This window comes from Sus scrofa, chromosome 3 (genome assembly GCF_000003025.6).
Source record: "Sus scrofa isolate TJ Tabasco breed Duroc chromosome 3, Sscrofa11.1, whole genome shotgun sequence".
In the NCBI taxonomy this organism is placed as follows: domain Eukaryota; kingdom Metazoa; phylum Chordata; class Mammalia; order Artiodactyla; family Suidae; genus Sus; species Sus scrofa.
Genome location: NC_010445.4, coordinates 37310915 through 37323151, shown reverse-complemented (window position 1 = coordinate 37323151; position 12237 = coordinate 37310915). Strand labels below are relative to the sequence as shown.

Here is a 12237-nt window from a genome sequence, read left to right as displayed (position 1 = left end):
ACCTGCAGCAGTGAGGATCCAGGCAGACTCCTCCCTCCTCTAAAAGCATGCTTTGCTCTTCATTTACTGTGGGTTTGATCTAGTAAGGGCAGCTGCCCTCTTCCTGAGTGTGCTCGCGTGCCAGCCCCATGCCACCTGCAAGTGGATGTTTCCACTGTACAGTGAGGACGGGGAGAGGCTGGCCCAGCGCCACCTGGGTGGGTGGCGGGACCCAGCTCTAGAGCCCACGCCTGACCTCTGTGTGGCCAGAACTCATCTACCCTGATACCCGCTGGCATCCATACCGTCTCCGTTTTGACAAGGAAACAGGCCCAAAGGCTCTCAAAACCTGCCCTAAACACAGGCCAGGACTGCTGGCCTCAGACTTCCGAGATGACAGTATAAACTGCCTCCCCCTCCCCAGAGCACCTGCTCCCTCTGCTGACCTTCTGAACGGGGGTGGGGGGGGGGTGGGGGGGTTGTCTGCCCAGCAGATCATGGTCTGGGGCTCCCGCCTTGGCTCCACAGCCCCATTCTTTGACTTTCCTAGCTACTGCCTCCCTGGAGTCCTGTGTGGGGCCAGCACAGTGTCCCCGCAGGCCTGGGTGGCTGGCCTCTCAGAGCTAGCAGCCCCCGAGTCCTGCAGTGGATGGCAGCCTGTCCCAGGCCCAGGGCTCACCCAGCTCCGTGATGAACAGCTGGTATGTCTCCGGGTTGCGGACAGTGAAGGCAACGTAGGCATCAGGAGCCCGCTGGTCCTTCCGGCACGCAGAGAGCTTCTGCAGTACCCCGACCAGGGAGAGTAGAGTTTCCGGGCAGTACAGCACATCTGCGGTGAGAACCCCGGGTTACTGGAAGGGGCTCCTCCAGGACCCAGGGCCCCAGTGGCCTGAGCTGGGCGATACCTGCTGCAATGACAATGTCTGGCTGGAGGGCCGCGAGCTGAGGGACTGTCACCACGTCCCAGTCCAGCCGGGCCACTGTCACCCTGGGGCTCTCTGCCTGGGGGGTGTCGTGTCCTGGGGGCTCGGAGGGGGTGCTGACACTCGGCTCCAATGAGAAGCCATTGAGAAGGATGTTCCCGCGGAGCTGCTCGAGGACAAGGCTGTGACAGTCGCTGAAGACGAACGCGCGGGGACGGCACGTCTTGCAGATGGCCAGGCCCGTGAGGCCGGCTCCGCTGCCCAGCTCGAGGACAGTCCTGGGGGAGGAGGGGCCGTGTCCAGGGCTGCGCTGTGGCTAGGCAGCCCGGGGCCCAGCCCTGCGCCCCAGGTCACCTGTGAGCAAAGGCCGCCGGGTGCTCCAGGGCCCACTCTGCGAGGTAGAGGGCGGCGTTCCACGTGACCAGGCCCGTGGTGCCGTGGGAGATGATGGCTAAGCTCTCAGCCAGCGTGACTGCGTCCCCGGAAGGCTAGGCGGGAACAGGAGAGAGAATTAACCCAGCGACCGGGGCAGGTGGGGGCCTCATGGGCCCCATAAGGAATTAGGATTTGAGTCTACAAGTCACGGGAAGCAGAGTTCCCCATTGTGGTTCGGTGGGTTAAGAACCCAACTAGTAGCCATGAGGATGTGGGTTCGATCCCTGGCTCCACTCAGTGGTTAAGGAAGTGGCGTGGCTGTGAGCTGTGGTGTAGGTCACAGATGTGGCTTGGACCTGGGGTTGCTGCAGCTGTGGTGTAGCTTGGTGACTGTAGCTGCAATTCGACCCCTAACTTGGGAACTTCCATAAAATGTGGGTGCGGTCCTTAAAAAAAAAAAAGTCACAGGAAGCCACCGGCAAGAGAGATGACCTTCGTGAGGTCAACCTGCCAGTAGAGACAGAAGAGGGAAGAGGTGGGGCACATGGTGGACCTGGGCACAGGGGCCAGAGCCCACAGGCATCCCTGGAAATGCAGGGGCCCAGCCGGGAGAGGACTTGCCCAGCCCAGGAGTGGGGGGCGTGAGGGCTCTGTGGCGAGGCCCAAAGGGCCCCTAGAAACAGAACACGTCATTTCAGTAATAAAGGCTACTCAAAGGAGCACCGGGGATAAAAACAGAACATAAAACAGATAAACCCTTAGGAGATGGGAGGTGAAAGGAGTGAAGTTTTAAAAACCAAAAAGAAATTAAGAGCCTCTTATAGGTTGAATCACTTCCTCCCCAGAGTCACATGCTGAAGTCCTCCTTTTTGGAGACAGGGTGGGGTCTTTAAAGAGGGAATGATGTTTAACGTGAGGGTATAAAGGCGACCCGAACCCAGTCTGACTGTGTTCTGATGTGAAGGACGCTGGGACACAGGAGGGGAGACGGCTGTGTGCAGGCTGAGGAGGGAGGCTGGCCCTCATCCTTCCCTCGCAGCTTTAGATGGACCAGCCCTGCCCACACCCTGCTTTTTTTTTTTTTTTTTTTAAATGTTTGCACCCTTGATACTACGACGCTCACGGGCCAGGGATGGAATCCGAGCTGCAGCTGTGGCTGCCACCGCCACAGAGACAACAGATAACACTGGATCCCTAACTCACTGCACCACAGCAGGAACTCCCAACACTCTGATTTTGGACTTAGAGCTTCCAGCACTGAGAGATGATAAATTTCTGCTGTTTAAGCCACCCATCTTTAGGTCCATTGAATGGAAAATGAAAGTAAAGAACAAACACTGAAAAAACAAAATTCGAGAGACCACTCCTGAAAAATCAAAGATTGGAAAGGCATATTAAAGGAATATACAACTGCGCCCAAGGTCACTGACCCAGAAGGATCTCAACCTTGAGAGGCAGTCTAATAGAATTACTGGACTGGGAAGAAGGAATGCTCCGGCTGTCTCAGAGAAAAGGGCATGGACAAAAAAGGGCAAGAAAATTAAATGATTATCAGGCTTTTGCACAGTAATGCTTTATGGCAAAGAAAATGGAGAAATATATTTAAGAAACTCAGGGAGTTCCTGGTGGCTCGGTGGGTTGGGGATCCAGCCCTGTCACTGCTGTGGCATGGGTTTGAGCTCTAGTCTGGGAACCGACAATGCGAGTGCAGCCCCCACCTCAAAACAAAAAACAAAAAACTCAGGAAGAGAAGGTGTGAGCCAGGATTCAAGGATAATCGGCTCAAACTGTTATTAATATGCAAGAACTCAGGAAGGTCCACGCCACAAGCCCTTCTTAACCTCTGAGAAAATGAACTTGAGACAAACCAAATGGCTAGAGACATCAATATACAGCCCAGCACAGAGACTGAGAAGAGACTTTGGTATGTGCACAAGGTTGGTACCGTTTCTGCCTGAATCCCTGGACCCTGTGACTGAGTTAGGCCACCTGGCGAAGGGACACTGAAGATGCACTTAAGGTCACAGAATTTGACATCAGGATGGTAGCCTGGATTACCCAGGTGGGCTCGATTTAGTCATCAGGCTGAAGTCTGGGAGATGCAGAGGAAGATGAGGCAGTAGGCATCTGAAGCGGTTGCCGGCTTTGGAATGAAGGGGGCACAAGTCAGGGGACAGGGTGGCCTCTAGAAGCTGAGAACCACCCCCGGTCAAGAGCCAGGGAGGAAAAATGGAACCTCAGTCCTGCAGCCACAGGAAATGCAATTGTGCCAAATGACCTGAACGGCCTGGAATGGTTCTCCCCCAGGGCCCAGTCCTGCAGATGCTTTGGTTCTAGCTCTGTGAGTCTCATGTTAGCACACTTCTGACAGCTAACTACAAGGAGGTACTGATGTTGCTCTGAGCAGCTGAGTTTGTGGTGATACTGTGTAACGGCTCTGTGATGACAATGTAGGAAGGATGAGGATAGAGTGTATAAAAATGTTCACAGTTACACTAACCACAGTTGGTGGCAGGGATTAGCCTTTTTTTTTTTTTTTTTTTTTTTTTTTTTTTGCCATTTTTCTAGGGCCGCACCCGTGGCATATGGAGGTTCCCAGGCTAGGGGTCAAATCAGAGCTATAGTCGCCGGCCTACGCCAGAGCCACAACAATGAGGGATCTGAGCCGCGTCTGTGACCTACATCACAGCTCACGGCAACGCCGGATCCTTAACCCACTGAGCAAGGGCAGGGATGGAACCTGCAACCTCATGGTTCCTAGTCGGATTCGTTAACCACTGCGCCACGACGGACAGGAACTCCTAGCCTGTTGTGTTGAGTCGGCTGCCTCAGTAATATGGGGATAAAGCCAGTAGGCGGGTGGGGAATAGCCTAACGTCATCCCCTGTGACCTTGAGAAGCAGAATTTCCAGTGCAGAAGAAAGCAGATGGGGACACAATGCAGAAAAGGCCGAGTATAAACTCTGCTGTTCTGATTTTGCGTTAGAAACAGCAATATGGACTCAAGGGATATTTTCTCTTAAATAGTATGGATATGGGAGTTCCTGCTGAGGCTCAGCGGTTAATGCACCTGACTAGTATCCATGAGGATGTGGGTTCAGTCCCTAGCCTTGCTCAGTGGGTTAAGGATCCGGTGTCGCCATGAGCTGTGGTGTAGGTCGCAGATGTGGCTCAGATCTGGCGTGGCTGTGGCTGTGGTGGAGGCCGGCAGCTCCAGCTCTGATTTGACCCCTAGCCTGGGAACCTCCTTATGCTGCGGGTGTGGCCCTAAAAAGACAAAAACAAAAACTATGGCTCTCTATCTCCATTCATATCCTAGCTCTGTCCATGGATAGCAGCAGGGATCATCTCTAATGCCCAGACTGTGTATATCTGAATATCATTTCCCACTAAGAGAAACCAGGGCTTCTTGAAGATATGGCTGATTTCAGGTCTGGAGCAGGAAACATACAAGATGAGTCTGGAAAAGCTTCACATAAAGTGAAGTAAGAAATCTACGAGGTGGAGTTCCCGTCGTGGCGCAGTGGTTAACGAATCCGACTAGGAACCATGAGGTTGCAGGTTCGGTCCCTGGCCTTGCTCAGTGGGTTAAGGATCCGGCGTTGCTGTGAGCTGTGGTGTAGGTTGCAGACACGGCTTGGCTCTGGCGTTGCTTGGGTCTGGTGTAGGCTGGTGGCTACAGCTCTGATTCGACCCCTAGCCTGGGAACCTCCATATGCTACCGGAGCGGCCCAAGAAATAGCAAAAACAAAAAAAAAGAAAGAAATCTACGAGGTGATGTCAAAGGACCCAGAAGCCTATTTGAAATGGCTCAAAAGAGCACATAATGACCCACTTTGCAATGGACCAAAGCCCTACTGAGAATGACAGGAAACCAATTCACTAACTTGAAAAGGAAAGAATTAAGTCTGCATGTCACCTTTCCCCTGCGCTGTACCAGCAGGTAACAAAATTCGGATGAAAGGAGGCATGTCCTTATCAAATTTCTCCAGCTAATTGGAGTTCCTGTTGTGGCGCAGCAGAAACAAATCCAACTAGGAACCTCGAGGTTGCAGGTTCAATCCCTGGCCTCGCTCAGTGGGTTAAGGATTCGGGTTGCCGTGAGCTGTGGTGTAGGTAGCAGACGTGGCTAAGATCCCACGTTGCTGTGGCTGTGGTGTAGGCCGGCAGCAATAGCTCTGATTAGACCCCTAGCCTGGGAACCTCCATATGCCACGGGTGTGGTCTTAAAGAGACAAAAGACAAAAGACAAAAGACAAAAAAAAAAAAAAAACTCCAGCTAATGAATGAGAACAAAATGATAGAAAACCACCCTTTTGCCATGTCTCATGAATTAATGAGTCTAAGCTCTAAGCTTTAAGCATGTGCAACTGCTACCACAAAGAGAATGAAAAACAGATATTGTGCCTTCTAGAACCCCAGTTGTGTTCTTGCCCAAGGGATCAACAGACAGGAGTGGGCCTCTGAATCCAGATGGCAATTGGCCGGAAACAGAAGATGAAGGAACAAGCTATGGTTCCACACGCGTGCAACCCAAAGCCAGCTGGGAAAGCTGTTTAGGCCAAACCGCCAGGGCTGCTCAGGAGGAAATGCCAGGAAGAGAAAGAGCTGGGGCGCCTGCATATGAAGGGAGGTTTTGAGCCAGATCTGGTCAACAGGCAAGTCCAAGTGCAGGTGTCCAGGGGAACTCATGGAAGTGAGAAGACTGCAGAGCCAGTACTCTGCAAGGGAGGGAGGGCTGGGACAGGGATGGGGCAGATGAGGGCCCTGTGGCCTGGCTGCCTAAGTCCTTGACGAGATTGACAATTACCATGGTGGCCATCTTGCAATGATGTAATAATCTAATTCTTTTGTGTGGTTTTCTTTATATGTTTTTTTTTTTCTTTTCTTTTTTAGTCTTTTTAGGGCTACACTCATGGCATATGGAGGTTCCCAGGCTAGAGGCTGAATCTGAGCCATAGCTGCCAGCAATGCCACAGCCACAGCCATGCCAGATCCAAGCCGCGTCTGTGACCTATACCGCAGCTTGCAGCAACACCGGATCCCTAACCCACTGAGGGAGGCCAGGGGTCAAACCCACATTCTTATGGATCCTCGTTGGGTTCTTAACCCTCGGAGCCACAATAGGAACTCCATTTCTGTATCTATGTTTTATAACAAAAGGTTAAAGTATTCTTTTTTTTTTTTTTTTGGTCTTTTTTTTAGGGCCCCACCCATGGCATATAGAGGTTCCCAGGCTAGGGGTCCAATCGGAGCTGTTGCTGCCGGCCTACGCCAGAGCCACAGCAATGTCATATCTGAGCCACGTCTGCAACCTACACCACAGCTCACGGCAACGCTGGATCCTTAACCACTGAGTGAGGCCAGGGATCGAACCCGCAACCTCATAGTTCCTAGTCAGATCTGTTTCCGCTGCACCACGATAGGAATTCCTAAAGTGTTCTTTAACCATGAAACAAACATGGTTCTGTGCAGAACGGATTTCTGTGGGGTGAGAAGCCAGAAGACCAGTCAGAGGGCACAGCATTTGTCAGGGTGCTGATGGTGGCAGTGGACAGTGAGAAGGGACTGCTGTCCTGTAACATCCATCCACCAAGTATTTACTGGGGTCTGAGTGCCAGGTCCCTGCTTGCAATTCACGTGGCGGTGCTTTAAGCCCAGCCATCTCATAGGACGACGGGTGTTACCTGTTGAAGGGCTTGGTTTACAGATGAGGCTCAGGAAGGTTAATGGACCTCGTCTAAGACCACGGAGCTGATGCGTCAGGACCTGAACCCACATGAGGCTGACTGCAGCTTGAATTAACTCTGTGTGTGTGTGTGCACATGTACATGTGTGGAAGGCGCACGTCTCCTACCAGCAGATAGCTCCGGTGGCAGCGGGTGGACTCCTCGGCCGTCAAGACTTTCGCCAGCGCCTCGTACAGCTCGTCCAGAGGCTCCGTGTGGACAGCCTCATGCTGCGGGGAGGGGCGGGGAGGGCGGGTGGCACTTCAGCAAGAGGGTTAAGGTGACCCTCACAAATCATACCAACCAGCCACCTGCTGGCTTTTACTGTGACTTGTAAAAACGGCTGGAGGATTTTCACCCTATCTGGAGCGGAGGCTGGGGGTAGCCTGACTTAATACAGGGCACCTGGTTGGGGGACATGGGGGGGGGGCTCAAAGAGAGGTTTAGAGAAGGGGAGGGTGCGGTATAGTGAAGGGCAGCAGAAAGGGGGTGAGAGCTGGCAGGACAGAGGGAGAAGGTGGGGTTTCCCACACTCAGGGGTTGCCAGGTGGGAGAGGGCTGGAGACCCCTGGAAGCAGAGAGGAACTGCCCTGGCCTCCCGCTTCCTCCGCCCTCCACGGCTTCTCATCAGTGGAACCCAGTTGGGAGCTGCTGCCCACGGAGCCCCCTGCTGTACCGGGGTCTGCAGGGCAAGGGCATCGGATGATCTGTGCTCCCACTTCTGGAGAGCCAGCTGCGTCGCCAGCGCTGCCTGGTCACCGGGGGATGGTGCCCATCACTGACCTTTCTGATGAGCTCCGAGAGGAAGCTGCGGGCGTACTTCACCGGTGGTGGATGCCTCATGCACAGAGGATGGTGCACAGTCTGTGGCAAGGACACAGTGTGGGCTGCTGGAGAGATGCTGCCTTTTTTTTTTTGTGCTTTTTAGGGCTGCACCTCAGCATATGGAAGTTCCCAGGCTAGGGGTCGAATTCGAGCTATAGATGCCGGCCTACACCACAGCCACAGCAATGCAGGATCTGAGCTCCATCTGCAACCTACGCCACAGCTCCCAGCAATGCTGGATCCCAGATCCACTGAGTGAGACCAGGGATCAAACCTGCATCCTCATGGATACTAATTGGATTTGTTTCCCCTGAGCCACAATGGGAACTTCCGAGATGCTGCCTTAAGTCCCCCTCGAGCTTCAAGTGAACACAGGGCAAACCCGTTACTCTATCCCTAGAATTCTGGCTCTGGTTGACCCTCATGCATCTAAGTATAAGCCTTTCCCCAAAATATTTCTCCACTACAGTGGCATGGACTGTGGCAGTATTTCTAATGCCCTTTCTGTGAAAGAACATGGGATGCAAGGACTCAGGCTAACATCCTGCTGTGGACTGAATTATTTGTGCCCATTTCAAAGTCTCATGTTGAATCTGACACCCAATGTGGTGATATGGGGGGTGGGGTGGGGGCATGATTAGGTCATAAGGCTAAAGCCTCCATAAATTGGATTACTGCCCTTATAAAAAAGACACACTCCTCCCCGGGGTTCCCATTGTGGCTCCATGGATTAAGAAACTGATGTTGTCTCTGCAAGGATGTGGTTTGATCCTTGGCCTGGCTTGGTGGGTTAAGGATCCAGTGTTGTGGCAAGCTACAGGGTAGGTCTTCAGATACAGCTTGGATTTGGTGTGGCTGTGGCTGTGGCTGTGGCTTAGGCCTGCAGCTGCAGCTCCAATTTAACCCCTGCCCAGGAACTTCCACATGCCGCAAGTGCAGCTGTTAAAAAAAAAAAGAACACAGAGAGCTCCCTCCCCTGCTGTCATGGGAGGACACAGCAAGAAGACAGCCATCTACGAGCCAGGAAGCAGGCCATCATACAACAATCTGCTGGCACCTTGATCTTGGACCTCCCAGCCTCCAGAACTGTGAGGTATAAATTCCGGCTGTTTATAAGCCACCGGAGTGGTGGCATCTGTTACAGCAGGACCAAGACATATCCCTTCTTAGGGCAGCTGGCAGGCACCAGAGTTTACAGTGAGGACAAACGTGGGACTATCTGGCTCCGAGGAAGAGCCGAGAGCCCACACGGTGGGAAGAAGGCAGATTCTGCATCTGCTCTTCTGGAGCGCACGTCTGGGGCTGCAGGGCTATGGGGCCCGCACAGAGCAAGCTGGCCTCTGCCTGGGATGTGGTGGAGGGAGATGGGGACTCTCAGGGCAACGCTTCAGCTGAAGCCTCGAGAAGCAAAGAGCAGGGGAGGGAGTTCCAGGCAGGAGGGCAGCTTGGGTGGGCTCTGAGGCTGCGCTGGACCAGCCTTTTCGGGGACAGGAGCAGGGAGAAGAGAGGCCTGGTCACATGAGGCTTGTTTGCTGGGGGGACACGATTTGATTCGAGGGCCACAAAACACCCACATGACGCTTTTAGGGGCTTTCTGGGTGGCCGGTGTTAGGCTTTAACCCCTGGGTGAGAATCAGAAAAGGCTGTAAGATGGGGACCTCAGAGATGTTGGGTCTGCTGGATCCCCCCGGGGTCTCCCTAGTTACGCCTGCACCTTCGCCACGTGGTGGTCAGACGGCTGCTCTTGGTTTGCTCTCCATACACAAATTCTGAACCTGCGCTCTCTGGATGGGACTGCTGGTTGGAGGCAGGTGTGCGACTCACATGCTTTTGTACACTAAACCTACTTTCCTGCTGCATTTTTCTCTAGGGGGAGAGTCCGTAACTTTGGGGTTTCAGAAGGATTCATGACCCTTCGGTGGGTAAAGAGCCCAGATGCAGTGTGATCCACACCTGATCCACAGGGCCAGGGGCAGCGGGGGACAGGCCAGGCAGAGTGGTGGTCCTTCCTCTACCTGCACCCAGATGTGTCTTAGAGTCCAAAACCCACCTCCAAAAAGCAGGGGTCCATCCACAACTAGAAAAGACACAGGGATAGGCAAGACTCGCCTCCTTGTTTTCCCCTTATACACAAAGAAGAAAGTCTCTGAGCAGCTAGGAAAGTCTCTGAGCAGCTAGCAAACGCTAGATATTCCCACAGCTGTCATCTTCACTTCCCTCTGTGGACAGTTTAAAAAAAAACATCCCCAGATTCCCTCCTCTCCTGTGGATTTTTGTACATTTTGATGTCTTCATCTAAGAAAACAGAAGCGCTGGAGCTGTCTGAGGTGCTCAAGCCGGATGCAGTGTCTTTTTTAAAGGATACGTGTGCACACACCGTGGGGCTGTTACATCTTCATGGGCAGCTCAGGCCAGTGACCCGTCCCAGCGATTCTGTGATTCTTACCTTCTGCAAAATATCCAGCAGCAGCTCAGAACCTGACGAGTCTCTTAATTTCTCTTCTAGGCTCTATCCAAAGAGAGGAGGGCAGAGAGAGAGAAATCTCAAGGGCATTATCACAGGAACATTAAACATGCAATAGGACATGTTGGCAAAGTGCTAAGTGATCTCTCCCCAGAGACCTGGGGCCAAATGATGTGAAGCACACACGGCTGAAAGCCTGACCTGAGACGTCCGGGTTACATCCGGATGAGTCAGAGGAAGAATGTCAGAAGACAGACTCCGTTTGCATTAGCCCTGGCAGCTTAGCCTCACCTGGGTCACAGATCAGCTTTGTGGCTGAACTGGTCCGCTAGGAACTAACACCTACCTGATAGGCTCCCTGAGACCCTCTCGTGGAAGGTTGCCTGCATCGCTGCAGAGATCCCAGCTCCTATGTCACCTCCTTGGAAGGCCTTCCCGTTTCTCCTAATTTGATCCGTTTCCCTGTTGTACTTTCCTGCATATGGCTCTCCCATCTAAGCAGAGCCTTGTTTATATGTTACCCATCCTGGTGTCTGGCTCATGTGCCTTCAGCAAACATGTGGTAACAGAAGAAAAACACTAGCTAACACATATTCATGTAATCTGACCACAGCCCTATGAGGTTCAGCATCATTCCAACCTCTGTTTCACTCGTAAGGCACAGAGAGACAGTCACTTGCCCAGGGTCACACAGCTTGTGCGGGGTGGGCCCAGGATTCAAAGCGGGCAGGCGGTCTTCCACGTCTGCTCTCAACCTTTCTGGTCAAACCAGTGATAACAATAGTTCCCACTGCACGGGGGCTGTGGGTGTATGTAAGCAAGTGCTTAGCATGGGCCTGTGCAGAGTAAGCACTCACTTCGCCTGAGCAATTATAGTCAATATGGAATTGGGACCCATGCATTGGGGCATCATAAAGGTTTAAATTTTGGGTTAAAAAATGTGTAATTCCTTTCTGATGGGAAATGCTCTCCCAGAATGTGATATGGTTTGTATCAATGAAAGAATATAAAAGACTAACTACCACTCTTAAGATGGGGCAGACGTGGGGAGGACTATGTGTCCAAACTGAGTCATCCCAATGAGCTCACCGCACATGAATTATGAATTTAAAGAAGGCAGTGTCCTTAGAACCCCTGTCTTGGCAAAAGGCAGCAGCTACCTCTGCCCTGTGCCTGTGTGGGATGGCAGGTCCCCTGGGCAGGGAGGTGAGCTTTTTCCCAGACAGTTCTGTATCTTCCTGTCTCTTCCATCAGCTGACTCTGAGAACATTTTGTCCAATGCTACTGATACTATGAGTTCAGGAGGCCCAAGGGGGTCTGTGACCTGGTCACTGCGCTCAAGGCAGCGTGGTCTCCCGCTGTCTTGAGACTGCTGGCTATTTAAATGAGCAGCAGCAGCAGCTGTTACCCAAGGCCAGGATGATAACTGGCTAAAGAAAAGTCACGAACTGTCCGTGATCCTAAAAACTCCAGTGAAAAAAGGGAGTTGGAAGGAAACCTCACATTCCTTCAATTTGTGAGATTCAGTTTGCAAAGTCAGCGAAGGGTAGGAAGGGCCCCAGGGACGGAAGGAGCTGATGGCTGAGCACAGGGTGGGCCAGGGGCGCGCAGAAGGATCTCCTGCTCTGCGCCGCCAGCCCTGGAGAGCTGCGAAGATGCTGGGGGATCCAAGGGTGTTGCCAGGAGCAGAGGCCGTCACGTGGCAGGGAGGGCGGGGATGTGAGCCCGGAACCCGGTCCCATCCTGACCCCCCCACCCCCCGGCGCCCCCTACCCGCCTTCTGTGCGCCCACCTAGCCGCCCACCTGCCAGGGGAAAGAGCGCAGTGCGCGCGCCGCCAGGAAGCGGCGCTCGAAACTCCACAGCAGCCTCGCGGCGTCCGCAGTCTCCTCAGGCGCCATGGCGGGGCGGGGCCGTGGCGTTCCCTGGGAGACGGGGCGGGA

General features: G+C 53.2%; 1 protein-coding gene across 1 annotated transcript in view; it reads right to left on the bottom strand.

Moving 5' to 3' along the window:
- EEF2KMT (eukaryotic elongation factor 2 lysine methyltransferase) overlaps window positions 1–12237 on the bottom strand; it is a 13791-nt gene extending 1554 nt beyond the window's left edge. The window contains exons 1-7 of the mRNA XM_003124619.6: window positions 12100–12237; window positions 10278–10340; window positions 7790–7870; window positions 7135–7236; window positions 1257–1390; window positions 885–1180; window positions 659–808 (exon numbers count right to left, since the gene is read on the bottom strand). Of these exons, the coding sequence (XP_003124667.3) occupies window positions 659–808; window positions 885–1180; window positions 1257–1390; window positions 7135–7236; window positions 7790–7870; window positions 10278–10340; window positions 12100–12195 (922 nt within the window). The 5' untranslated portion in view covers window positions 12196–12237. The remainder of the gene's footprint in view (window positions 1–658; window positions 809–884; window positions 1181–1256; window positions 1391–7134; window positions 7237–7789; window positions 7871–10277; window positions 10341–12099) is intronic.